Source organism: Pyrus communis, chromosome 14 (genome assembly GCF_963583255.1).
Source record: "Pyrus communis chromosome 14, drPyrComm1.1, whole genome shotgun sequence".
NCBI lineage: Eukaryota > Viridiplantae > Streptophyta > Magnoliopsida > Rosales > Rosaceae > Pyrus > Pyrus communis.
Genome location: NC_084816.1, coordinates 2,307,241 through 2,333,534, shown reverse-complemented (window position 1 = coordinate 2,333,534; position 26,294 = coordinate 2,307,241). Strand labels below are relative to the sequence as shown.

The 26,294-nt window shown below is 38.8% G+C and overlaps 4 protein-coding genes across 4 annotated transcripts; 1 reads left to right on the top strand and 3 right to left on the bottom strand.

Moving 5' to 3' along the window:
• The first annotated feature begins 393 nt into the window (after positions 1 to 393).
• Positions 394 to 2,222, top strand: LOC137715593 (NDR1/HIN1-like protein 10). The gene has a single exon (XM_068454934.1). It carries the CDS (start codon positions 1,040 to 1,042, stop codon positions 1,838 to 1,840), a length of 801 nt encoding a protein of 266 aa, XP_068311035.1. The 5' UTR covers positions 394 to 1,039; the 3' UTR covers positions 1,841 to 2,222.
• Positions 1,453 to 4,463, bottom strand: LOC137715592 (sufE-like protein 1, chloroplastic/mitochondrial). The gene is made up of 2 exons (XM_068454932.1): positions 3,012 to 4,463; positions 1,453 to 1,589 (listed from the first exon to the last, which is right to left on the bottom strand). Exon 1 carries the CDS (start codon positions 4,184 to 4,186, stop codon positions 3,044 to 3,046), a length of 1,143 nt encoding a protein of 380 aa, XP_068311033.1. The 5' UTR covers positions 4,187 to 4,463; the 3' UTR covers positions 1,453 to 1,589; positions 3,012 to 3,043.
• Positions 4,464 to 13,486: 9,023 nt separating this feature from the next.
• On the bottom strand, positions 13,487 to 15,890 carry LOC137716466 (fructose-bisphosphate aldolase, cytoplasmic isozyme 1-like). Its single transcript, XM_068455925.1, has 4 exons — positions 15,843 to 15,890; positions 14,975 to 15,247; positions 14,449 to 14,858; positions 13,487 to 13,994 (listed from the first exon to the last, which is right to left on the bottom strand). Exons 1-4 carry the CDS (start codon positions 15,868 to 15,870, stop codon positions 13,632 to 13,634), a joined length of 1,074 nt encoding a protein of 357 aa, XP_068312026.1. The 5' UTR covers positions 15,871 to 15,890; the 3' UTR covers positions 13,487 to 13,631.
• Positions 15,891 to 16,503: 613 nt separating this feature from the next.
• Positions 16,504 to 22,323, bottom strand: LOC137715357 (uridine kinase-like protein 3). The gene is made up of 15 exons (XM_068454652.1): positions 22,192 to 22,323; positions 20,918 to 21,078; positions 20,715 to 20,806; positions 20,479 to 20,548; positions 19,975 to 20,093; positions 19,680 to 19,776; positions 19,212 to 19,291; positions 18,597 to 18,791; positions 18,430 to 18,513; positions 18,251 to 18,311; positions 18,092 to 18,152; positions 17,680 to 17,773; positions 17,485 to 17,557; positions 17,244 to 17,326; positions 16,504 to 17,128 (listed from the first exon to the last, which is right to left on the bottom strand). Exons 2-15 carry the CDS (start codon positions 21,072 to 21,074, stop codon positions 16,952 to 16,954), a joined length of 1,443 nt encoding a protein of 480 aa, XP_068310753.1. The 5' UTR covers positions 21,075 to 21,078; positions 22,192 to 22,323; the 3' UTR covers positions 16,504 to 16,951.
• Between the last annotated feature and the right edge of the window lie 3,971 nt (positions 22,324 to 26,294).

Sequence of the window (26,294 nt, the reverse complement as noted above, 5' to 3'; positions counted from 1 at the left end):
CTCTAAGTAATTCAAAATTTTGTAACTGGTTTGAGGAACTACCGGATGTTGTTATTGATCTCTTGTTTGAGGAACCACAATGTAACTAGTCGTTCTAACTTTCTGACTTTTTGAGCCTTTAATGAAATCTCTCCCACTAATTTTCAAAAAAAAAAAAAAAAAAAAAAAACAAAAAACAAAAAAACACGTTTCTAATGTTTGAAAAAGAAGGAAAAGATAAATGAATCCCAAATAGTTCAGTGTTCCAATGATTTAGAGCTAACTGATTACACATGACCTGCTTACTTTTGAACCTTTTTGTTTGTCTAGTGTTTTTCTGCACTATCTTTATAGCAAGTTCTAACTTTCCGCCTTCCTTAGTGGCTAAACATGTCAAAACACTTACAAGTTTGTATAAGATAAAACCAGCAGCATGGTAAGATTATTACATCACAGGCTCCAAACCCCTTGATCTTGTTCATCTTTTTGGATTGCTTTTGTAGCCAACACTTGTGCTCACAAGTTCTTATGCTATAAGCGCTTTCATTAAAGACACGTACAAGTTTTTATCAAAAATCCAACGATGTCATGAAAAATCATCTGATATATGCTTTTTTCACAAAATGTTTTTGTGTTGTGGAAGGCACTCCTAACTATTTATACTAAATACAGTTAGAAGCATTCTTAGTTGTCAATAAAAACATTTGTAGGCGTTCAATAAGAACTGCAAGCTGGCAGTACATCTAACCATTCACAACTTCGACTAGTCAAACCAATCAAAAGTGCTTGTAATCAAAGCACTTTGCAGAACAGGGCCACTTCTGTTTCAAACAGTGCTTGCAATCAGCAATTTCAAAAGCAAAACCATTCAAACACAAACATCCCACCTTTAGCTCCACCAAAACCCTCTTTTGCAAATACCACTTCTACCCCTCAATCAAAAGCTTCTTTTCCTTTACTTGCTTTAATCAGTTTCCTCATTTATTTAAACAAACAATTATCTTCATCTTCCCCCTTCATCACTAGGTTCAGCTGTTTTGCTTCTGGTTGTTCTTCAGAGATGTTAGCCCTCCCACCTCCACCGCCATCTCCAGTTCCACCTTCGCCGCTACCTCAACCCCCGCCCCAACAGCATAACAGACGCCTGCCCCGATCCACAAGGCCAACGACACCAATCTCCTCCAGACAAATCATCATATCAAAGTTCGCTCCGAATCGAGAAGCCCCAGCACCTGATGAAGAAAATCTAGTCTCAAGTAAACCGACAAAGCAAACAATACTCCGGCAACCTCAACGGACAAATCCGCTTATCTGGTGCTGTGCAATTGCGTGTCTCATATTTAGCCTTATTCTTATTTTCTGTGGAATTGCAACTTTGATACTCTTCCTAGTTATTAAACCAAAAACTCCATCATTTGACATCCCCAATGCAAGCCTCAACACCATCTACTTCGACTCACCTGAATACTTCAACGGCGACTTCACTTTCCTCGCAAATTTCTCCAACCCTAATCGGAAAATCGATATAAGATTTGAGTATCTGGATATGGAGCTTTACTTTTCTGACAGGCTCATAGCAACTCAATCTCTTGCACCTTTCACACAAAGACCTGGAGAAGGAAGGTTGGGATCAGTTCGCCTAATATCGAGCTTGGTTTACCTGCCTGTCAATCACGCTGTGGCACTTCGGACGCAGGTGCAGAACAATCAGGTCAACTATAATATGAGAGGAACATTTAAAGTGAGAGCCAGTCTAGGTATGATCCATTTTTCTTACTGGTTGCATAGCAGATGCCAGTTACAAATGACAGGTCCACCAACGGGTGTTTTAGTAGCAAGAAGTTGCAAATCTAAAAGATGATCAGGAGAACTATTTCCTGGTATCTTCCTTCTATGCTCTTATTATGTCTACATTGAAACCTAAATGTATAAAGGTTATATCAGCTAAATAAATATGATACATAAGCATTCTTTTCTACAACTTACGAAGTAGTTTTTTCTTTTCTGTTTTTGCATTCGGACATTCGGTTGGCTCTTTCACGAGTCCCTTAGTAACAAAACATACAGGACACAACTTTTCATCTAGAACAAATATGGTACACAAGAAATGGGACTAAAAAACAGAGGAAACACGATAGCCTCATCTGCAGAACGGAAAAAAAAGGGTCTGCTGAATTGGAACTGAACAGAGGAATCAGAAGCACTAGCAAGAGATGTATGGAGATTCAACTAGGATCCTGCAAAGATTTGGGCATAACTTCTCCCTTGTTTTAATACTGACACATTGGTCCGTTATAGTGCTCCACCGCTGCACTACCACTTTAATATGTTTACTTAATCAAAAGAATTCATATAAAAAGCAATGTTTGGTCCAAATTTTTACAGAAAGTCAACCAGAGATTGAATTAAGACAAGAGCTGGAGAATCCATCTACAGGTTTGTATTTGTTGGGGGTACTTTTCTAGATAGTTCCTATGCCAAAAGTGTTCTAATCAGAAATCACCTAATATACTATAGCTCTTTTCTAGATTTAAAGAGACCGGATGTTCAATACGACTGTGTAATAGACAATCAACGATGTTACGTAATGGACAGCTGGTGGCTGGAGAGTAGCCAGCAGATGAAAACTAGCACAACCTCAATACTTTGTACTAAAATTTCCACTGGATGACAGTACATATCTAAACTACCTTATGGTAAAGAACCCACAAAGAGATTCAGTCTGCAAATCGACAATTTCCATTAGAATTATTGATCCCCCTAAGTGCTATATCGTTATCCAGTGTCTTATGCCAAGTTAATCAATGTTTGAAACAATTGCAAAGACAACTAAAGTATATAGCTAGTTCGCCACAAGGTTTTCACCAATATGTAATTCAATTATGCATTATAAAGATTCAAGAAAGTATATGTTCACATTCTAACAAATCTTATGAGCACCATGTGTACATCAATTCTGAAAATTCAGACCAACAACCTCATTATAAGATCATCGAAGCAATATATAAGAGCAAAAATTCAAAAATATGAACCTCTTTCACGTGAGAAACCAGGAGCCGAGCCTTCACCCTCCACTCACTTCAGATGGTGTTTTCGCCACAATCGACAATGCATGTAGTCCACTTTGCAATTCTTCTTGCAACAAACCATATATAAGCCTATGCCTCTTAACCAAACTCTTCCCTTCAAACTCCTTAGACACAACTCTCACATTGAAATGCGTCTCCCCATCACCACTCCCTCTAACCCCAGCGTGCCCGGCATGTTGATAAGATATGTCTTCCACTTCCAATTCCACAGGACTTAACTCTCGCATCAATTTCTCCTGAATTCTCTTCCCTCTGCTTCCCAAGTCACCTGAATCTGCCACATTTTCGCTTGTTTCACTCGCTACCAGTTCCAATTGTTTAACATTTTCTCTAGAAATCAATCCAATATCCTCACCCTCAATCCCACCATCAACTGTCAAACCCGAATTCGAATTCTTTCCCCCGCCCACTTCAGAATCCACTCCAAGCTCCAAACTTTCGACATTATCTTCAATTTTCGCCGCGAAACGCTCACTCTCCCCTCCATTTTCTTCCTCCACAAGCAACTCCTTCGCCTTCCTTTGCATCAACCTCAACATATTCAAAAACCCATTATTCCTCGACGGAGTCAGGCTCTGCTGCAGCCCCAGAAGCACCGCGAAATCGGGCGAAACCCGCAAAACCTCATCCACCGGGCGGCCCGATAACCCGCTAACTAGCAAAGCAGCGAGTCCCTTGGTAAGGACCGAGTCGGAATCAGCCTCGAAAAACACATTCTTCTCTGAGTCAAGATACGCCCTGACCCACACCTGCGAGACGCATCCCTCCACTTTGTTCTGCTTCGTCTTGTATCGATCATCCAACGGCTTCAAATTCTTGCCGTAGAACAGGAGCTGCTCGTACTTGGCCTTCGGGAGCTGTACAGACTGGAAGAGCTTGACGATTTCCTGGAGCTTCGGAGGGAGGTCCTCGACGGGCTGCAGGGACGTGGAGCTCGTTGCGGATGCGGACGGCGGCGGAGGGGAGGCGGAGGATATAGTGGGGATTCTTTGGAAAGTGATGGATCTTTTGGGGAAAGAGATGGATGGAGGTTTTGGGGTTTTAGGTTTGAGAATTGAGCTAGGGATTTTGGTGGTGAATAATCGAAACGACGATGAGATTGAAGAAGACGACGACATTTCTGGAGGAGGAGAGCGAAGAGATGGACACAGTGGCAGGTTAAAAGATTTGAAGCAGATGGACTGAAACTCGCCGTTTTGTCCTTGCTAATGAGTCGGGCCGTTTTTATGTTTTCTGGCCTTGAGTCTCGTACAAACAACAATAAACTATTGTCTCATTAAGTTGGGCGGAGTAGAATCTTAGAACACTATTATGTTCGATTTTATGTCAGATCTTGGATTAATTTCAAGTACTTTTTATCTTTTTTTTTAAAGTCTGTTTCTAAATTTTCTTAGGTCGTCATCTACTCCTTTTGCCTCAAGTTTTTGTCCCATAGTCAAATCTTGTAACCGAAGTCACTGTAGGACGTTGGTTCACGTGTTCAAACTATCTTAACCAATTTTCTCTTATCTTATCTTTAATTATGGCAACCCCAACTTTACTAGCATATGACGGTCGCACAACACACTCGATGCACTCTTTCACTTCATCATTCCAACTTGTATCCTAGGGTTGAGATTTCTATTTAATTCTTCGTTCTTCTAAGATAACGAAAGTGTTCACTCTTTAACAATTCCTTATCTCCAATCTTCACTTCTATCTCATCTAGACCCATTCTCACTGGACTTGCATTCCATATATTTTGTCAGCCTTGAGTCTCATAGTACCCAAAAAAAACTCCAGTACAACATGAGGCTTGATATTATTTTATGTGCATAACATTTGTTCTTTATTGAGTGGAAGAGTTGACAATACTGCATATATTTGTCTCTAATTCAATAACATGACATCTGTTTTCTGTTAAGTGGACGAAGTGTAACAAAAAAAAATTTCTCCACATTTAATCTTGATTTTTCTTCTTGTTACGTGATTAAGTTCATAGATCAACACGATGGATAACAAAAGATAAAATATGTCAAATATTATTTTTATAGTCACACAATAGTTTCCCTATATTGTGCTCGCCCTCAAAATATATGGTTCCATCAAATCCTGCAGGAAATAATTTCACTATGGTTACATCAAAACTCGAAACTTTTGAGCAACAACATTTAAACATCTTTCCTAAGCACAATTCTAAACATCTTTCTTTTGTTCAATCTAAACATCTTCGGTGTAGTTACGTCCAATCACAACATTATATTATTACATAATTTCGGAACCTCGTTAAGCATTAAGACGAGACAAAAAAAATTAACTACGTGTAAAACTCTAAAGATTTGAGTTTATTTAAAAGTAGTGATAATCAATTTTTTTACCTTTCACGTATCATTGTTAATATTGTGTTCATTAATTGTTTTCAAATCATTCGATTTAATGACTGAAGAACTCAGCTACTCCACAATAAAAAAACAAAATCAAATTCAAGCAAAACAATTTTGAAGGGTTTGATGGAAAAATGGAAAACAACCATGAATAACCAAAATTAGCAACAAAGTCTTCACGTCATATATTTAAACAAACTAATATTATAGGACGACCAAGATCCTGGAAAAACATTTACATTCATGAGGACAACATCTTCACGCGACTTACTCTACTCAAACTCTCGGCGTACATGTATCTCTTTCCTACGGTGTGCGGCGAATTGAACCCTACGGCAGTGATTGCGTGTTAGACAAATAAGGAATATGGTTGGAATCCTTGTGTAATTGTATATAATATTATTATTGGAAGAATAAGCTGTCCTACAGCCGTCAAGCCATCCTACCTTGTCCTACCTACACACTAGCCGTCCTACAGCCGTCAAGCCGTCCTACAGCCGTCCTACCTTGTCCTACCTACACACTAGGACGGCTACCTTGTCCTCTACAGCCGTCCTATCTTGTCCTACCTACACACTAGGACGGCTACCTTGTCCTACCTACACATTTGTATCATGTATATATATCCTTGTAATCTTGTAGAGAAATATAATGAAAAAATAAAAGCATTCTCTTCCATTTGCATTCTCTTCCATAAGCATTCTCTTCCATTTCCATTCTCTTCCATTTTTCCACATTCACGTATCAATAACAAATATATTTTTTAGCCTACATACCTTTTTCTACATGGTATACAGAGCAGGTTTATAACCCTAGCCCTAATTTTTTTTTTTTTCGGCAGCTTTCTCTGCCGTTCCCATGGCTGTTCGTGGCCCGTCCCGTCCCTCCTCTGCTCGTCCTCCCCTCCACTGCACCTACTGCAATTTTGATTATCATACCCGAGACACCTGCCATAAACTTCATGGCTATCCCGTTGGCCATCCCCTCCATGGCCAATCGTGGCGACCACCGCGCCGTGCCACTGCTTCCAGTTCTTCCCGCAGCCATGCACCTTCCAGTCCTCCCCGGCAGCCACGGTTTTCTGCTTCCCGGCCCCATAATTTCACCCAGGCCCATCACGTGCAAGGCACCCAGGCCCCCACCTCCTCTTCTATTCCAGTGACCCACCAAGTGCACGGGACCCAGCCCACTTTGCATGACTTGCAGCTTGCCATGCCTGACCTCTCTGCCGAGCAGCACTCCTGTGTTCTAGCTGCTCTACGTGACACCACCACCCCTCCTCAGGCCAATGCCGTGCTCACTACTGATTTTGCCCAAGGTTTGTTACCTGTCACCTCTCGTCATGGTCAATGGATTCTTGACAGTGGTGCTACATATCATATTACTTCTTCCGCTTCATGTTTGGTTAATCGCTCTCCTTCACATTTGCCGCCTGTTTCTTTGCCTAGTGATGCTTCCGCTCCCATTACTTTTACCGGCACTCTTCCTTTAAATTCCTCAGTTACTTTGAAGGATGTTTTATGTGTCCCTAATTTCCGAGTGGACCTTTTATCGGTTGGTAAACTTACAGATGGATTATCGTGTTCCATAACCTTCTTTCCTTCTTGGTGTGTTTTGCAGGACTTGGTTTCGAAGGCGATGATTGGTGTGGGTAAGCGACGTGGCGATCTGTATTACCTTGTGGCCCTTACCTCTTCTCTCCCCACCCGTCAACCTCTCTGCAACATCATTACCATCCCCTCCTCCCTCTGGCATAGGCGTCTTGGTCACCCCTCCTCCACTCGTTTGCAAGCTTTAGCATCTAGCTCTCTTAATTGTACTTTTGATTCTAGTCATATTTGTGATGTTTGTCCGTTGGCAAAACAAACTCGTCAACCTTTTCTTTTGAGTTCAATTTCATCAACTTTCCCTTTTGCTTTAATTCATTGTGATATTTGGGGCCCGAATCGTCAATCTTCTCTTTCTGGTGCTCATTATTTCTTAACCATTGTGGATGATTTTTCTCGTTTTACGTGGGTCTTCCTCATGAAACATAAATCCGACACTCAACAATTAATTAAGGATTTTTTTGCTTATGTCACTACCCAATTCCGCACTACCATCCAATGCATTCGTACTGACAATGGTGGTGAATTTTTATCTCTTCGTAGTTTTTTCTCTGATCATGGGGTGCTTTTACAAACTTTTTGTGTTTATACCCCCCAACAAAATGACGTTGTTGAAAGAAAACATCGTCATCTTCTTGAAATCGTTCGCGCCCTTCGTTTTCAATCCCATCTTCCTATCAAGTTTTGGGGGGAATGTGTTCTTACCGCTACTTATCTCATCAATCGTCTCCCTACCCGTCTTCTCCATCATAAATCCCCATTTGAGGTTCTCTTTTCGAAAACCCCATCTTATGACCACTTCCGCGTCTTTGGTTGTCTGGCATATGCCACCTCTGTCACTCCCACCACCAAATTTTCCCCTCGGGCTCATCGTTGCATTTTTCTCGGTTATCCTCATGGACAAAAGGCCTATACCCTTTACGATCTCGACAATCACCGCATTTTCACTAGTCGAGACGTCATCTTTCACGAAAGTACTTTCCCTTATGCCGTTTCTCACCCTTCTATCCCATCCTCTTCGCCTACCCTACCCATCCCACCCCCTCTGGACTTTACATATAACCCACCCCTTCCTGCCCCGACGCCTCACCCTCCTCCACCTTCCTCCCCTTCCACGCCTCCCACAGATTCCCTTGCTGCCCCATTACCCGTTCCTCCCCATGCCCCTGCCCTCTCGGCATCCCCTCCTTCCCCCCCCGCTACTTTCTTACCTTTCACCCTTTTACCCACGGACATCCCTACCCCCCCCCCCCACTACCTACCAATCCTCCCCTTCCCCGCACCTCTTCCCGTGCCCATAAACCTCCATCCTATTTAAAAGACTACGTTTGCTCGCAGGTGATTCTGCCATCCCACCCATCTTCGACTTCGCAACCCGGTTCTACACAAGGTACGCGATATCCACTTTGTAATTTTCTCTCTTATCACCGTTACTCTCCCAGGCATTTTTCTTACATTAACTGTGTCAGTCGGACTGTGGAGCCTTCCTCCTTTGCCGAGGCTACCACTGACCCCAATTGGCAATGTGCTATGACTGAGGAGCTTCAAGCTTTACATGCTAATGGTACTTGGACTTTAACTTCCTTGCCCCCTGGCAAAATTCCCATTGGTTGTAAGTGGGTGTACAAACTCAAGCACAATTCCGACGACTCTATTGACTGCTACAAAGCTCGTTTGGTTGCTAAAGGCTTCACTCAGGCTGAAGGTATTGATTATCATGACACTTTTTCTCCTACTGCTAAGATGATTACGGTGCGTTGTCTTCTTGCTGTCTTGGTCTTTTCATCAGCTTGATGTTAATAATGCTTTCTTACATGGTGACTTACATGAAGAAATATATATGTCTCCTCCTCCTGGTCTTCGGCGACAGGGGGAGAATCTTGTGTGTCGCCTTCACAAGTCACTTTATGGTCTTAAGCAGGCTTCTCGCCAATGGTTTGCCAAATTCACTAGTGCCATCATTTCTGCCGGTTTTCAACAATCCAAAGCTGACTATTCATTGTTCACTAAAAAGTCTGGTATTTCTTTCACAGCTTTGCTCATTTATGTGGATGATATTGTGATTACAGGCAATGATGCTAGTGCCATTAATTCTCTGAAGTCTTTTCTCCGTGATCATTTTCGGATAAAAGACCTTGGTGATTTAAAATATTTTTTGGGTATTGAGGTTTCTCGTTCCAAACAAGGGATTTATATTTCTCAACGCAAGTATGCATTAGAGATTCTCAAGGACTATGGTTTTTTGGGAGCACGACCCATTGCTTTTCCTATGGATGACAAAAAATTATCTGATAAAGGAGAACTTCTCAAGGATCCTGAAAAGTATCGACGATTAGTAGGTCGGTTAATATATCTCACTATCACTCGGCCGGATATCACCTATTCTGTGCATGTTCTAAGCCGTTTTATGCACGAGCCAAGGATATCTCATATGGATGCTGCGCTTCGTATTGTTCGTTATTTGAAGGCTACTCCAGGTCAAGGTTTATTATTTCGTTCTGACAACCAGACCAAGTTAACTGCGTTTTGTGATTCTGATTGGGCAGGTTGCCCTATCACTCGCCGTTCGACTACTGGGTATTGTGTATTCTTGGGCGGTTCTTTGATTTCTTGGCGGACGAAACGACAGAAAACCGTTTTGCTCTTTTCAGTAGAGGCGGAATATAGGGCCATGGCAGGTGCTTGTTGCGAGATAGTTTGGCTTCGTTTTTTGTTGAAGGATTTGAACATTCCTTTGGATGGTCCTTCCATTTTATTTTGTGATAATCAAGCAGCGTTACATATAGCTGCCAATCCTGTTTTTCATGAACGAACTCGTCACATTGAGATGGATTGTCACTTTATACGAGATAAGATTGTAGATGGCACAATAGAGACCAAGCATGTGGGTACGGCACAACAGTTGGCAGACTTGTTTACCAAACCTCTTGGGAAAGAAAAGTTTTCGAGTATGTTACGCAAGTTGGGAGTTCTTGACATTCACTCTCCAACTTGAGGGGGAGTGTTAGACAAATAAGGAATATGGTTGGAGTCCTTGTGTAATTGTATATAATATTATTATTGGAAGAATAAGATGTCCTACAGCCGTCAAGCCGTCCTACCTTGTCCTACCTACACACTAGCCGTCCTACAGCCGTCCTACCTTGTCCTACCTACACACTAGGACGGCTACCTTGTCCTCTACAACCGTCCTACCTTGTCCTACCTACACACTAGGACGGCTACCTTGTCCTACCTACACATTTGTATCATGTATATATATCCTTGTAATCTTGTAGAGAAATATAATGAAAAAAATAAAAGCATTCTCTTCCATTTTTCCACATTCACGTATCAATAACAAATATATTTTTTAGCCTACATACCTTTTTCTACATTGCGAGAGTCGGAGATATTCAGTTTCTTGACTGCTATCTCGGCGTCCTCCCTGTTCACAAACTCGACCAATCCAACTGATCAAGGGGTTCCAGAAGCACTTAGTAGACTCACCTGTCAAAAAAACCAACCCAGCTCATCAAAAGTCCTGCACAAATCCAGAATAAACTGAAAAGGTCGAGTATTCACGCCCAACAGTCGGTTTGTCCAGCAACATCTAAGTTACAGTAGCCTTTTCTAGAAAGACTAGAAGTTACTAAAAATGTGTGGCTATTATGCCAAGCTAAGTCGGTAAACAGTAGAAAAGTCGGCAAACATTTGCGATAAATATGTGATATGTCTTCTTGTAAGAAGCAAGTAGAGAAGCAAATAACCAAGAAGTGAGTCAGAATCAAATAAGACTATGAGTGCTATAGATTCTGTTTTTAGAAAGTGAGCGAGTGTTAGTGTCACATCCCCGCCCGGGCGGGACCACTTTACGGGCCCGACTCCACTACCGTAGCACAATATTGTCCGCTTTGGGCCCCGACCACGCCCTCACGATTTTGTTTTTGGGAACTCACGAGCAACTTCCCAGTGGGTCACCCATCATGGGATTGCTCTAGCCCCTTTCTCGCTTAACTTCGGAGTTCCTACGGAACCCGAAGCCAGTGAGTTCCCAAAAGGCCTCGTGCTAGGTAGGAATGGGAATATACATTTAAGGATCACTCCCCTGGGCGATGTGGGATGTCACAATCCACCCCCCGTAGGGGCCCGACGTCCTCGTCGGCACACACGCGACCAGGGTTAGGCTCTGATACCAAATTGTCACATCCCGGCCCGGGCGGGACCACTTCCCGGCCCCGACTCCACTACCGTAGCACGATATTGTCCGCTTTGGGCCCCGACCATGCCCTCACGGTTTTGTTTTTGGGAACTCACGAGCAACTTCCCAGTGGGTCACCCATCATGGGATTGCTCTAGCCCCTTTCTCGCTTAACTTCGGAGTTCCTACGGAACCCGAAGCCAGTGAGCTCCCAAAATGCCTCGTGCTAGGTAGGGATGGGAATATATATTTAAGGATCACTCCCCTGGGCGATGTGGGATGTCACAGTTAGGTTATAAATTGTGCGTTTTTTCTTGAGTGTTTATTTGTTATAATATTTTGTGAGTATAATATAGGTAATTTGTTTACTTGTTTTTGTCTTCTAACATCCAAATATTATAATTTTGTATTCTAATACTGAATAATTCGTATCAGAGCCAAGTTCGGCTTTGGTGAAGCTTCCATGAGTACTGCAAGTTTGATCTTATTCGGCGAACAGAAATTCTGCCAACATGATAAGAAGCTCAACAACAGAAATTACAACACATAGGCAACATGCAGGGAGTCTTACCTGCAAGTTTGATCTTGTTCAGCAGATCAAAATTCTGTCGACATGATGGGTGATCTTCAAGTAGTTGGAGGAATCAAGAGGCTCAACAACAAAAATTACAATACGTAAGTGACATGTCTTTGCAGGTAAGACTCTATGCATGTCATCCATGTGTTGTAATTCTGTTGTTGAGCTTCTTATCATGTTGGCAGAATTTTTGTTCGCCGAATAAGATCAAACTTGCAGAGTACTGAACTCCTCACGACTCAAGGAAGCTACACCAAAGTCGAACTTAGCTCTAATACCAATTGTTGAGAAAATTAGAGTACACAAGTCTAAATGTGGGAGAGACAAAACAAGTAAGCAAATTACTTGTATTACATCCACAAATATTACAACACAAACTCTCAAAAGAAAAACTCACAATTTTAGAAGCTAACACTCACAACGTTACCCTAAGGACACGTATTGTTCTTCTACTTGCTCTCACTTCTTGATTATTTGCTTGCTTACAAACACAAGGCACTTCACCTTATGTTTGTACACGAGCATAGCCGACTTACGAAGTCGGTTGAGTTGGACTCAGATTCATCCTAGCCACAAGCTTGTGGTTGTTCTAGATTTTTCTACAACAGACACGAAACAATTTTCTAAACTACCTTACCAACCTAGCCTAAGTCGGTGGACTTGGCTTGTACTTTTCCAGCCAGAGTCTTCAAGCTTGCTGCTATATTTTGCTAGAGTTTTCTAGCAGAATCCATGCACCGAATTTGGGTCATTTGTGTTGCACCGAATTTGGGTCATTTGTGTTGCACCGAATTTGGGTTGAAAACATCTTGCAAAATATAGCAGCAAGCTTGAAGACTCTGGCTGGAAAAGTACAAGCCAAGTGCACCGACTTAGGCTAGGTTGGTAAAGTAGGCTAGAAAACTGTTTTCTGTTTGTCGTAGAAAAATCTAGAGCAACCACAAGCTTGCATCTAGGATGAATCTGAGTCCAACTCAACCGACTTCGTAAGTCGGCTATGCTCATGTACAAACATAAGGCGATGTGCTTTGTGTTTGTAATCAAGCAAATAATCAAGAAGTGAGGAGCAAGTATAAGAACAATGGGTATCCTTCAAAGAGTTCTTAGTGTGGAGCAAGTAGAAAATTGTTCTGTGTTTTAGTTGGGATGCTAATGATGGCGGTTATAGAATGTGAAACATCCTCGTCAATAATATAATGCAATTGTATTGCTTATAGTTTGACATCACATTGTTTTGGATACCATTGAGTTCATGATCAAATGTGGTTTAGGATTCGGGCTAAGTTGTTTTTCGAATACTAAGCTACCAATAAATCGTTCATCAAACTAACTACATTTTGACGTTTTAAATTGACTAATTTAAAGGTAAATATGTTGTTTGATTGTAAATTATCTCTTTGTTAAAAATATTTTAAAAGTGTTTTTAAAATGATTGAAAGACCTTTTAGCGAAAATATTTTTTTAACCAATTCATGGTAGAAATCTAATTGGATCCTGAAAAACACTTTAAGTATTTTCTGCAAAAATTACATATCTGATGTTTCTTCAAAGAGCACTTCATATGCTTTGGGAATCCAAAATTAATATCATCGACAGAACTTTTAATCATGTTAAAATTAAAGCACTTCATATGAGCGCCTGATTTGCTTTAATATGAATAGTGTGAGCGAGAATACATTTGGTCAGTTAAGTACATTTATAATGGGAATTAACATTGTAGAATATGTACCAAATACCAGGAGTCATGGACCAAAATCAAATACAAGTTTACGTTGCTTCATGCAATTATACATATAATACCCATATATTCCCCAAAAACCCCATCCGGTTAAAGGCCTAGTACTTGTATCCCTTGACAAACAAACTCTCAGAAGCCAATCCACTAGCACTTCCTCCAGAGTACTTTCCAAGTGTGGCATCTGAGTTTGCCTTGCACCTTGTCAAGAACGTCTCCTGAGCTTTTGCAACATTCTCCTTCTTCCCACCCCAAGTCTTGAGTGTGCTTGCTTGCAAAGCTCGCCCGAATGAGAATGAAAGAGTCCATGGCTTCAACACATCCAACCTGTTCATTGCATCCAAGTTGAGTGTTGCCTCTTCCTCACTTTGTCCACCGGACAGAAACACAATCCCAGGCACAGCTGCTGGGACTGTCCGGCGGAGTGCAGTCACTGTGTACTCAGCTATCACCTCTGGCGTAACCTGGGAAAAGATTGAAGCCCTTTCAGTATGAAGAATAATTATGTTGACAATGTTGTATGTGCCGGTTATATATAATCTTCCTCTTTCAATACTTTTATGTTGACATGAAACTACTTTTATATGGTACGACCAACATGCACGTGCTCCGCTCTATGAGAAATGAACTTTTTTTGTTACAAATACAACTTTTATCTTACTTCAGCAATAACTATAACATGTATGCGATACACCAATTGTCATATATAGTATTACAAAGCCATCTAAATCACGATTCCTACAATATTAATATAACATTCAATGGTGAATTCTAAACCTAACATACAGTAATTTGGGTTGATTCTGTACAAACATTAAACTCTTACATTCCGAGACATATATACAATGATTTTATGTAAGAATTTCTTTGTGAGAGAAAGCTCAAGAGAGGCAATAATCAATTATTTTCTGTTTTTACCTTTGGGCTGTCAGAGGCTGGAGTAACCATGTTGGGCTTAAGGAGTGTGCCTTCAAGAAGAACATGTTGCTCATTGAGTGCCTTGTAAACTGCTGCAAGAACCTTTTCAGTAGCAGCTGCACATTTCTTAATGTCATGATCTCCATCAGTTAAAATCTCTGGCTCAACGATTGGCACTAGTCCGTTCTCCTGGCAGATGATCGCATAGCGAGCCAAGCCCTGCGCATTCTGCTGGATGGACAGTTCCGAGGGCTCGGTGAGGCCTATCTTGAGCACGGCACGCCACTTGGCAAAACGCGCACCCGCCTTGTAGTACTGTGCGCACCTAGCTCCCAGAGAGTCAAAGCCTTGGGTTATTGTTTCTCCATTTGTTCCAGCTAACTCAACGGTGCCCTTGTCAACCTTGATCCCTGAATCAAAGTGGTAAACGTTGATGTTAATGAAAGTATGGAAACTTAAGTGGTGTATCCAAAAACAGATGTCGAAAAAAAAATGTGTATCTATTTATCGAAATTTTAGACCATGCCTGGAATGACATTGTTTTCCTGGAGGATTTCGACGAAGGGTTTGCCATCAGAGCTCTTCTGGTACAAGGTCTCCTCGAAGAGGATGACACCTGAGAGGTAAGGGAGGGCGTTGGGAGAAGTGAAAAGAAGCTCTCGGAGAGCTTGGCGGTTGGACTCAATGTTCTCGACATTGATGCTGGATAGACGCTTGCCGATAGTGCCTGTGCTCTCATCTGCTGCCAATATGCCCTTGCCTGGGGTGGCAATGTACTTGGCATTCTTTATAAGCTCCTCTGCACAAAACCAAGAGGGGTTGAGTATAATTCAAACTTTTTACAGGCTAAGGGATGACTGCAATGAGTGTTATATATATATATATATATATATATATATATATATATACACTTACATGTTCTCTTAAGGAAATTGTTTGGTTTTTCGAAAATTTCATGGTGAATGACCAAAATTGTTTCCAACGCAGTGCTTATCAGGACTCACGTCCACAATACTTGCTTATTTGAAACTGGTTATGTCAGAAGTACTTATGCTCACAATCATTTTATTGAAAAAGTGCTTATTTTTCTTAGTCAAAGACCCAAATGATTTCCACCAGTGTCATGACTCATGTCCATTAGACTCCCTCATTTGGAACTGGTTTCGTAAGAACTACTTATGCTTACGATTATATTATAGACATGTAAAAAAATAAAAATAAAAAATGTAAGTACTTCTTGAAAAAAGCATTAAAAAGTGTTTTCTTCATAAAAGTATTTTATGACCCAAAAGTGTTTTTTTGAAAAGCAGTCCTAAACAAGTTTGTTATTGAGAGAGAGGAGGGGGGGGTGTTGGGGAGGAGAAAGAGAGGGAGGAGGGGTGGGGAGGGAGTACCAGCATACTTGCCAACAAAGGCTGACATGGTTGAGGATTTAGGATAGGTATCAGATAACACTGGACGAAAGTGCAAAATCTAACTTACACACCCAACGACCTATATACACAAAGCTCCGGTGGAATATGCCATCAGAAATCCACCAGGGCATTCACCGACACGTGTCAAAAGGTTAGCCTAAGGAAAGTTATCAACCTATGTTTGGGCAACGAGTGATCACTCTCCTTGCCAAGTGGCAAGTCATATCCTCAGGCAAAAGTTTGTGTGGAAGGGCTAGCGATCCTCATCCAAATTACTCAGAAGTTGAAGAGACACAAACCAAAGGAAAATTTTGGATCTCCTAACCAACCATGTGTGACTCATCCATTTCGGTTTTCTGTTTTCAGTTCGCTAGTAATAGATGGAATGCGAAGAACAGTTGCCCAATTGTCAGCAGTAATCTATGCATCTTGATTGATCTCACATGCATTAACAACTGATAATCGCTCAAAATCAATAGTTGAAATGAAATTTTATCCAACAACTAATCACATAAATAAGTGTATACCGCATCTCTCTCCCGTTCAGCCTTTACAATTCTCATCGCGTGACTAGTTATTTTGAGAGCGGTACACCCTCACCGTATGCAAGAGCTTACGAAAATGAGGAACGACAAGAAAATTGTGAAGCAACGAAAAATATATTATCACTGTCGGTAAATGTCCTGGTTCATAATACATATCATGGGGAGGGCCATTCATTTGCCCGTAAATCGCTTCCCCTTTAAGCCATACAGATGCAAGGTAAACTTCAAAAGGGAACTTGAAAATCTAGGCACACATTCACTGCCTGCTACGACAACTAGCGGTCCAACCCTTTCAACGGTATCGTCACTTTATAGAAGAGCATCATCTGAGAAAGAAAAACCCTATATGCCAAATGGTTCGAAAGTAAAATTATCCAAGATTCAAAGGATGATAATTCGGTTTCATGAAGTCAAAACTTTTTCAACACTGAAATGTAGAACCCAGCACAGTACTAGGCAAGCCAAGTTGAACTGATTTCCATCATTGCCGAAAATAACTCGAGTTGATCAAAGGGTTGGACAAACTAGCAGTTTTTATTGGAACTACACTGATGGAGGACCTACCACTTGATCATCATCATCAGTTCCAAAATATCGGTCCCCAAACTCACCCATGCCAGGTACGACACGAAAATCTTCGTTCAGACCACTTTCAATCTCAGAGGTCACAATCTTTATTCTGGGGAAGCGTTTGCAGACCATGTGCACACCTTGAGGTGCCTGGCCAATTGATGTGCAACATCATTACAAATTTACAAGTAACAGTCAGAGGGTAGTCCAAAATCAAACTAATAGTCAGAGGAACCTGAAGCACGTGAGAGAGACGTTAACTTACAGATATGAGATTGAGAAATATAATGTTGGACTCTGGCACGCCCTTCTCTAAAATTAGAGAAATAGCTTGAGCAGCCGAGTTCCCTGAAGACAATGGTATGTAGTTTTATAATAGCCAATAATTCAATACGATTTTAAAAAGAATCACTTTTGACAGTCATTTATTTTCTTTGTTAGCGTACTTGATTCTGAAGAATCGGCAAGTCCAAACAATAACTATATATTATCAGAAAAAAACGAACCTGTGCCTAGGATAGGATCCAACAGTAATACATGCCTCTCTGAAATGTCGTTGGGTAGTTTTTCATAAATTAGCTGTTCAGACAATGGATCAATAAGAAAAACATTTGGGGGTAACAGAAATGCAGGCATGAAAATGCATGCAGTTGGACCAACACGAGGGGTGGGAGTGAGAAGAGAGAGAGAGAGGTGTGAACCTGCTGACCGTTGTCTCCTTCTCTGTGAATAAGAATCTTTCCAATCTTGATACCTTTACAACATGCTCGCAAAGCATTCTCCATACTCTCGCCACTGGTAATAGAAGAATGTTAATCAAACCATTAAAACGTATAGCAATTCATTTTTTTTTTTTATAAATAAAATCAAACTCAGCAGGAGATACAACATTGTACCTGATGGTTACAAGACCATATGGTTCACAAAGACCAGGTTGGGTTTCGATTCAGATCTACTTAAAACCTCTAATTATAATCATCATTTGTTTTCACAAGAATGCATTTGAAAGAAAGTGATTGTTCATGTGTAAAGAAAGCCAAACTAGAAAGAATCGTAGAAGACTATTTTTTTCTATCCAGAAAAACCAAATGCCTTAAAGGAGCGGATCTATACCTCCTGATGATAGACACACCACATAACCTCTTACAAAAATCCACACCAATATACACAGAACCTGCATCCAGACCAAAGAAAACAAAGGATAGCCAAAATCAAAACTCAAATATGGGGAACGTTATATATGATAATTTGTCCAAATGAAAATCATCTTACCAGTTGGAGTGATCACCTGCTTTTCGGTAAACGGTAGATGTCCCAGGCCATGTTCAACAACCTATTCAAGATTCAGCACTTATGATGAGTGGTTTAAACAGATAATAATTGGTCCTATTTCATTAATGATCTTAAAACCCATCAAATCATCCCCTTGACTCGAAGAATCAAATACCCACCAAACGAATCAACCGGTCTGAATAGAAAACAAAATCATGCTTTGTTGTCTGAGAATCACGTATGAGGGTATGCATACCCCGTATCTGCATGAGACCAGCAACAATAATTGATGAGCCAAAAAAAATAAAATTCATATACAAAGAATATAAATATCTAGGAAGGGTACCTGAAAGGTAGAGTGTATGACATATAAATTGGGATAAATTTTACAAAGGTCATGTTGACCAAGCTTAGTACGAATATGTTGTACAATCAAATCAACAGCTATGTGATTATCTCCGCCGCGAGGAATAATGATATCAGCATACTTCTTAGTTGGAAGAATAAAGTCATCAAAAGCCGGCTTAACAAAATTTGAGTACTGCATTAAAATGATAATCACCATCAGTGAAAAGGCACCATCAAAGAAGTAGGTTGTAAGCATTAAATTGGTTGCCTAAATCACATGAACATGGGGAACAAAGTTAAGTAGAGGTAATAGAGATGAAAGAAGAAACCCTTTAACACCCTGAGTAAAATAGTCAAAGAATGACTTGAGTACAATAGGGTAGAAAAAATTATCCAGTTTATTCAAGAGTACACCACTTATCTTGAATTCTTTTCCACAAGTACTGAGTACTAACACTCTACGAGAAGAGAATTCTCACAAGTATTGTCACTGAGAAAAAATAGTCACGTACACTCTTTTGTGAATTCACAGCATGAAAAAAAAACTCTTATGTATAAGCTCGGACAAAAACCAACATTAAGTCTAACAACAATGAAATGGAAAGTTGCAAACCTGATCAAGAACTTGACCAATATCCCTTCCCTTCTCAACTGTATCACGCCTTATCCTCCTAGCCAACCGAACATCAGCATCTGCACTGAAAATTTTAAAATGTGAAGTGGCCTAATTTAGTAACAATATGACGTGACATATACCATTCCACTTATGACAGTAGCCTAAAACATAAACTATAACTATTACAAAGAATTGATTTCAATATACGATGAGAAGATATTAAATGAAAAGCAATACAACCATGCAACACCAGAGACCCCACATCCCGGCTAATCAAGTTAAAAAATTTAACGTGAAAGCCAAATAATATAAATTAGATGAATATACTAGAACATGAAAAAAAAAAAAAAAACTTTTCCCACAATGAGAGTTGTTTGTGGCGACATAAGCTTCGACAGCGCACTCTCGGAAGGCAAAGAAAAATTATCAATTCCAAAGGAAAAAGTAGGTACAAAGAAAAATGACCTGTATCAACAAAAATCTTCATATTCATCAACTCTCGGACACGAGGATCATGGAAAGCAAGAATGCCTTCCAAGATTATGACATCTGAAGGATTTACCTGTTAAGGATAATAAGATAAGATAAAGAATTTCAGTGCATACGATAGAATTACACAAGATACATGAAAATAAGAATGTGTACACGTGTTCTGATATAATTCCAAAAGCTACCCCTTCACAAGAATAAGACCTCAAAACAACAGGTAACAAGATGTTGGACAATATGTCTAATAGATGCCGCAGATTTCAAAACCTACCCGTCTAGCTGGAAACACACTATGCTTGTAACTTTTGAAATCATAGTTTGGAATATCTACTGCTTGCCCATGCTTCAACTTGTCCATAGAAGATAATAGTTTCTCAGTGTCAAAAGCATCTGATGATACGCAAAAAATATGAATTAAAACTTGAAAGACAGCCAGCATAAAACTGAGCCAACCAGCACGCATGATAAAGTACTTGGAAGAAATAGTAACTGAACATACCAAAGGTCACAATCTAATTTTAAATTTCTATAATCCAACCATGTGCAAAGCACTAAAGAAAAACTACAGAAAACCAACTTGTTGAGTTATGCAGAAAACTAAGAGCACGACATTACTACCGTCTGGTTACCATTTTAGGTGTCTCAAACTGTAGCAGCATGGAATTCTTTGATAGATTGCACATGATTCATTTAAAAATCATGACATTTCATATACATATTTGTCCATGTACAATTTTACATTCCCTTAAATTTGAAGCTGCAATATTGCCCTCACCAGGATGGTCAAAGTTGTATTCATGTACACGATTAAGTTCCTCCTCAGTCAGATTATGATAAAAGGAATCCTGTAATAATATCATCCACGATATATAAGATACTAACTTGGAAAAGTGGCAAAATTCTCGGACGTGAAATACAGGAGAACCAAATAATAAAAAAAATCATGCAAAAATTATGTAACAACTAGCCTAATAGATCACAAAATTCTACACTTGAACAAGGAAATATTACCTGGTTAACAAGAACAACACGCTGATCATGAAGCTGCTGTATAATCATATCACAAACAGTAGTCTTACCAGAAGCTGCCCCACCAGCAACACCTGTGACAATATGTATGAAATTATGGATCATTTGAAAGCAGAATTAAAGAAAGTAGCTACCATGCCTGCTTAGGAACAACAATGAAAACCAAACCATAAATTTACACTTACCAATAACGAAGGGCTGTTTATGCATGTTTTCATGTGCTGATGTTATCGGTAGCTCCACCTTCTGTATTTTCTCTAAGCCATCCATGTGAAATCCAGAAAAATGAACCCCTGAGGAGGCCTCTATCATATCCACAACTGAATTCGAGCCCATGTTCATAGACCTACATAGAAAGAGGTAAGGAGAAGGTTTACAAGGTCATGAAATAGAAAGACTGAACCAAGTGCATGATCATACAAAACATCAAAACATATAGCTTAACTTATTAATATCTGCATTTCGATCAGATCCTTAGTCCAAAGCAGCATTCAACCCTACTTTGGCACTAAAACTTAAATTGATTAAGCCAAGCTTGGGTTAAATTCAGGTCAGGTAGCTGGTAAGTTACTTCGGCAGAGCAGATCTTTTTTTTTTTTTTTTTTTTTTTTTTTTTGCATAGTGTTAAGTACTCTGAACTGAACTTATAGCTCCCCAGAGTATCAAATTAAACTTTTTATACCATGCATCCATTCCAGATTAATCGCAATATTAAGTAAAGTTGTAAAATGATGATACTAATATGCAAGAAAAGTTGTAAGTTTTAAGATGATGATACTAATATGCAAGTAAAGTTGTAAACTTTAACACGATACAACCACCAAACAAATAAGATACTTATGAAACCAAATAATATTGGATCAACGTCGTATATTGCGCACATATAATCACAACTACATAGTAGCTGACACTTTAAAATGCTATAAAATAAGCTAACAATTACTGATCAAACCTCAAAGCAAATAACAAGAATACGAATACAATAAGACAATACCACAATCGTGCCGACTACACACTCCTTTTTTGTTCCGTGCACCAATCATCTTCAAAACAACAATAATCACGAAACCAACGGATTCCGGACCACAACGGCATCGAAAAAGCGGATTCGATTGCACGAGATCATAATGAAAGCAACAAAACTAGCTAAAAAAACTCAATCTTTACTCCCTAATCATTGCACTTCCACATTTCACACTTCCAACACACACAAACACAAAGCTTTTCATGCAAAAAATGAAATTGAAGTAATCATCTCCCGCCGAAAGCATCGAAAACAGTAATTTATCGGAAATTTCAATTCTGAGATCCAATGCGCATATCAAAAGATTCAAACTTTAATCCACCAAACAAAACCTCCTAATCAAACAATCAAAATTTAACCAAAATACAAACAAAAATTCGAAAAAAATTAGATTCAGTAGCAGAAAATCAACGGAGGAATCTGCCAATGAGAAACCTGACGAACTCCCACGAGCTTTCTAGAGAGAGAAAGAGAGATTCCAACGAACGCAAGCTGCTTGAAGAAATTCCAGAGGGAGAGAGAATAATCCCGACCGATCCCAATGGGTTTAAATAGTGGGTGCCCGAGAGCAAGACCTCGCACCAATGTTGAGGTTGTTAGATTACGGAAATGTCCTGGGTTTGGTGGGGTATTACTGTTGTGCCATCAAGCTCGCTCTTTTTTTCTCTGATATTTTTGGGTTCGTTACTGTGCGCGCGCTCTGAAGTTCTGAACTCGAGATTGAGCTGTCCTGACCTGAATGGTCCATCATGGCACCGAATCTGAAGCGGGACCCACTTCTTTCTAATGAGATTTTTCAATGTGACCGTCACACGAGATGGTACACCAAGTGTTCCTATATAAATGGTAGGTTATGTGTGTTAAAAGTTTAATAACTAAAAAATTAAAATTTTTCACCACTTGCATAAAAACACATGGTGTACCATCAGTATTCCGGTCACAACTAAAAATTTCTAGTCTATTAGGTCAGAGAAGCTCTTGCGTGTATCTCACCATACCTTTTTACGGTGCGCATCAATTTAGGGTTCACTCAAGCTTAAGGATTCCCTACATGTATTTCGATTGGGTCAAATTTTATGAGACAATTTTCTCTTCATTGCTTTGTTTCTATAATTTCAAAGCATGAATTGTATATCATTAATCTCATTATTAAAAAGTGTATTGAAAGTTGTTCAGTTGATTGTTTGATTGGTGACATGCAATAAGTACACAAAATGTAACTCCTAATTATTTGATCAAATTGCAAATTGGATAATATGCCCATAGAGATTTATTTTTACAATAGAACATGCACACCATCATAACTCAAGTGGTTGGTTCAACAGCTGAAATAATTACCATTAATCTTGATGACTAAATCATCGTCATAACATGATAAACAATGAAGTCGAGTCTGTTAGCATAGGCTTTCAATTAAATAAAGCATTAAAGTGATTGATTGGTGATGAAGTCTAGGTCCAAATGAGACATGATGTTTGAAATCTATTTACAACTATATGGTGTTGTGAGATCACTTTAAGCATGATGTAAGCTACTTGAGTTAATAAGGCAGTCCACTCATTATGAACAGGTAGCAAAATAACATGATAAACAATCAACATTACCTTCATCATCCTTATTATTAATGTTGTTCAAGAGAAATATTGGTTCAGTATACCGACTGCGCTATCATCATAACACAAATGTCGTTTGGTGAATTAGCTAGATTGATTTTCATGCAAAAATGATCCTTGAAACAAACCTAATAAGTAGATATATGCGTTGCTTCACACATTATTCAAATATGGTACGGCGAGTAGGTCATAAAATGGTGTCCCTTAAATAAAATTAATTATTTCATGGATCTTTCAGTTAGAGTTTCCTCTTACGTTGATATATACTTCTCTTTTTTTTTTCTTTTGGTTAAGCATCAAACGTAAAACTAATTGGTAACAGTGGAGATTGAGGCCCAAGATTTTTTAAGCATTTATACTCTAAACAAAAACATGTTAAGCGAAATGATGATTTTTTGCGGACACATAGATATTTGCATTTTTTAATTTTTAAACCAAATATAGAAAAGAGAATGAAATGTTATTTGAGGAAATCTTCATAGAGAAACTCCCAGTTTTAGTTCTCCAAAGCTTCTCTACAAAAATCGTTTTCGTGTTAAATAAACAAACTCTAAGAAAAATCGGAAGTTTCCTTGAATCTATGTGAGTTTCCTACTCTAATACAATAGTTGCCAAGAAAATATTGTAGAAGAATTAGTTAGCTTTCTTTGAATAAAGTTAGAGAATAAAAAAAAGCGTTACAGTTCTTGTCGTATTTCATTTAATCTTTATCTATTTGAAGATAAAGTACGTAATTTGATAGAGTTTTGGAAAAAGAGATTGATAGGGAGTTTTCAAACCTATGTTGTTCTCTTCTATATGTACTGTTAGCTCACTAATGCAATTAGATTCTGAACTTTTGCTTTGAAGGGAATGTATCGACTCTAAAGAAGGAAAAGGACTAGTAAACGTTTTCTTCGTTGTTAGTTTATAAATCTTATATATTCTACTGCATGTACAGATCTTAATTTGGCTTGGTGATGGCCGGACATTGATGATCACCTCAAGTGTACAACGGTGATCACTTATGCATGCACTGTTGATCACCTATTTAAACATGGAAAAAATTTAACACGCACGGATCACTTGATAGGTTACAAATAATACATACTGCCTCAGGTGTACTAACACATGCTATGCATGCACATATGTGAGTGAAAAATCTAAGAGGTACAGAAGAGGGAGAAAAGTGTGGAAGAATGTTTTAATATTTTAGATAAGTAAAATTATTATTTTATCTATATTATTAAGGGAGAAGCCCTTATGGTTAAACATTCAAATAAACTCCAATATGGCCTGTATTTATAACTACTAGAAAACACAAAGAATACATAACGAGGACAATATCGTAAAAACGCAATTCAATTGAAAGCCACGTGATCCAGAGATAAACCTCAAAACGAAGAGATTTTTCAGTGTAACCGGTACACGGGGTGGTACACCACGTGTCATTAAACAATTGGTGGGATATGTGTGCTAAAAAGTTAATAACTTAAAAAACAAAATTTCTCACCATTCCTATTAAAACACATGGTGTATCACTTGTGTTCCCGTTACAACTAAAAATTTCTCCTCAAATCGGAAGAGTTTTCTCAATTTTTGTTGCCAAAACCAATGTCAATGTTTTAATTTGTTTGATTTTTTCTATCAAAGTTCAATGTTGTAGCATGTCATTATATGCTTTTGCTTAGATTCTGTAGTTTTCAATATTGCGGGGTTTTGCGGGTTAAAGAAAAAATTGACTGAGAAGGTTCGATCGACATCTTCAGGAATGAACTTCGTATTTTCTCAATTAATGTTTTTTAATTGAACATTCAGGATTCATGTGAGCGTTTAGAGTTTTGTTTATCAGGATTCTACTTAACAATTTTGCAGGCCACTTACCACAAAGAAATTGAACTGAGGAATTCAAAATTATCCACTCGAGTTTCTGTTGGTCATTGCATGTCCAAGTTTTTTAATGCACTGAAGCATGCATGATCCCCTACCTTATTTATATTGACGGCATACGTTTCGGCAATGTTTCGGCCCCGCTACATTGTTTTTCTATTTATTTTTCAGTTTTTGGCGTAATTATTTTATTGAAAATATATTTGTAATTCAATAAACAGTAACATGCTTATAAATACTTTATAAAGTTATTCTTAATCTTGACGAAAATTAATTTTCCAAAAAAAAAAAAAAAAAAATCTCGTAAAAGGTGGCATGGTTTTTAGACGATTTTGCAAAATAGTACAAAATCTATATGCTTTCACCTTCACTGCACTGTGAGGTTTTGAAAATTCATATAATATTTTTTTTATTGATATTCTTGTAAATGGAGCTCTGTTTTGGCAATGTTTTAGGCCCTACAACTAATTTTTGCTCATTTATTTTTCAGTTTTGGATTTAATATTATATTAAAAATACATTTGTGGTTCGATAAATGGTGAAATCATTCAAATGTCTTATAAAGTTCTTCTCAATTGTGATGGAAAATAATTCTCAAAATAAAAAAATTGTCTATTTCTCTCTTAGAAATGTGGGCTAACTATCATGGTTATTAAGCTGTTTTACAAAATAGTGCACAAATCGTCATAAAATCTATATGCTTTCATCTTGACCACACCGTGAGGTCTTGAAAATTCATGTAAGTGTTTTCGTTGATAGGTCAGTTGCTACTTTTTCAAGTAAGCAAATTGGTCCCGTAATACATTTTATTCAAAAATATTGTTTGGTAAAGAGTTTGAAAATAAAATAAACTTTGCCAAATGTTCTATACAAAAAGTGATATTGTTTAGTTCCTAAACTCAATTAGTAGTACTTCTAGAGTCAACTCCTTCCCCATAATACTAGTGAAAGTTGAGCCCACAAGATAAGATTAAGATAAAGTTAAGATGTTAATATTTTTAAAGTGAAAGATAAAATTTGAAAAGTTGGTTGAAGAGTGGGTTGGAGAAATTTTCA

Excerpts from the sequence above, each read along its gene's own strand:
- LOC137715357 (XM_068454652.1), bottom strand. The coding sequence starts at position 21,074 with ATGAACATGGGCTCGAATTCAGTTGTGGATATGATAGAGGCCTCCTCA. Across the intron at positions 18,792-19,211 it reads TTGGTCAAGTTCTTGATCAG|TACTCAAATTTTGTTAAGCC; the intron begins GTTTGCAACTTT and ends ATTTTAATGCAG. Across the intron at positions 18,153-18,250 it reads GCAGGTGATCACTCCAACTG|GTTCTGTGTATATTGGTGTG; the intron begins GTAAGATGATTT and ends GTCTGGATGCAG.
- LOC137716466 (XM_068455925.1), bottom strand. The coding sequence starts at position 15,870 with ATGTCAGCCTTTGTTGGCAAGTATGCTG. Across the intron at positions 14,859-14,974 it reads GGAAAACAATGTCATTCCAG|GGATCAAGGTTGACAAGGGC; the intron begins GCATGGTCTAAA and ends ACTTTGATTCAG. Across the intron at positions 13,995-14,448 it reads CAGCCTCTGACAGCCCAAAG|GTTACGCCAGAGGTGATAGC; the intron begins GTAAAAACAGAA and ends ATCTTTTCCCAG.
- LOC137715593 (XM_068454934.1), top strand. The coding sequence starts at position 1,040 with ATGTTAGCCCTCCCACCTCCACCGCCATCTCCAGTTCCACCTTCGCCG.
- LOC137715592 (XM_068454932.1), bottom strand. The coding sequence starts at position 4,186 with ATGTCGTCGTCTTCTTCAATCTCATCGTCGTTTCGATTATTCACCACC.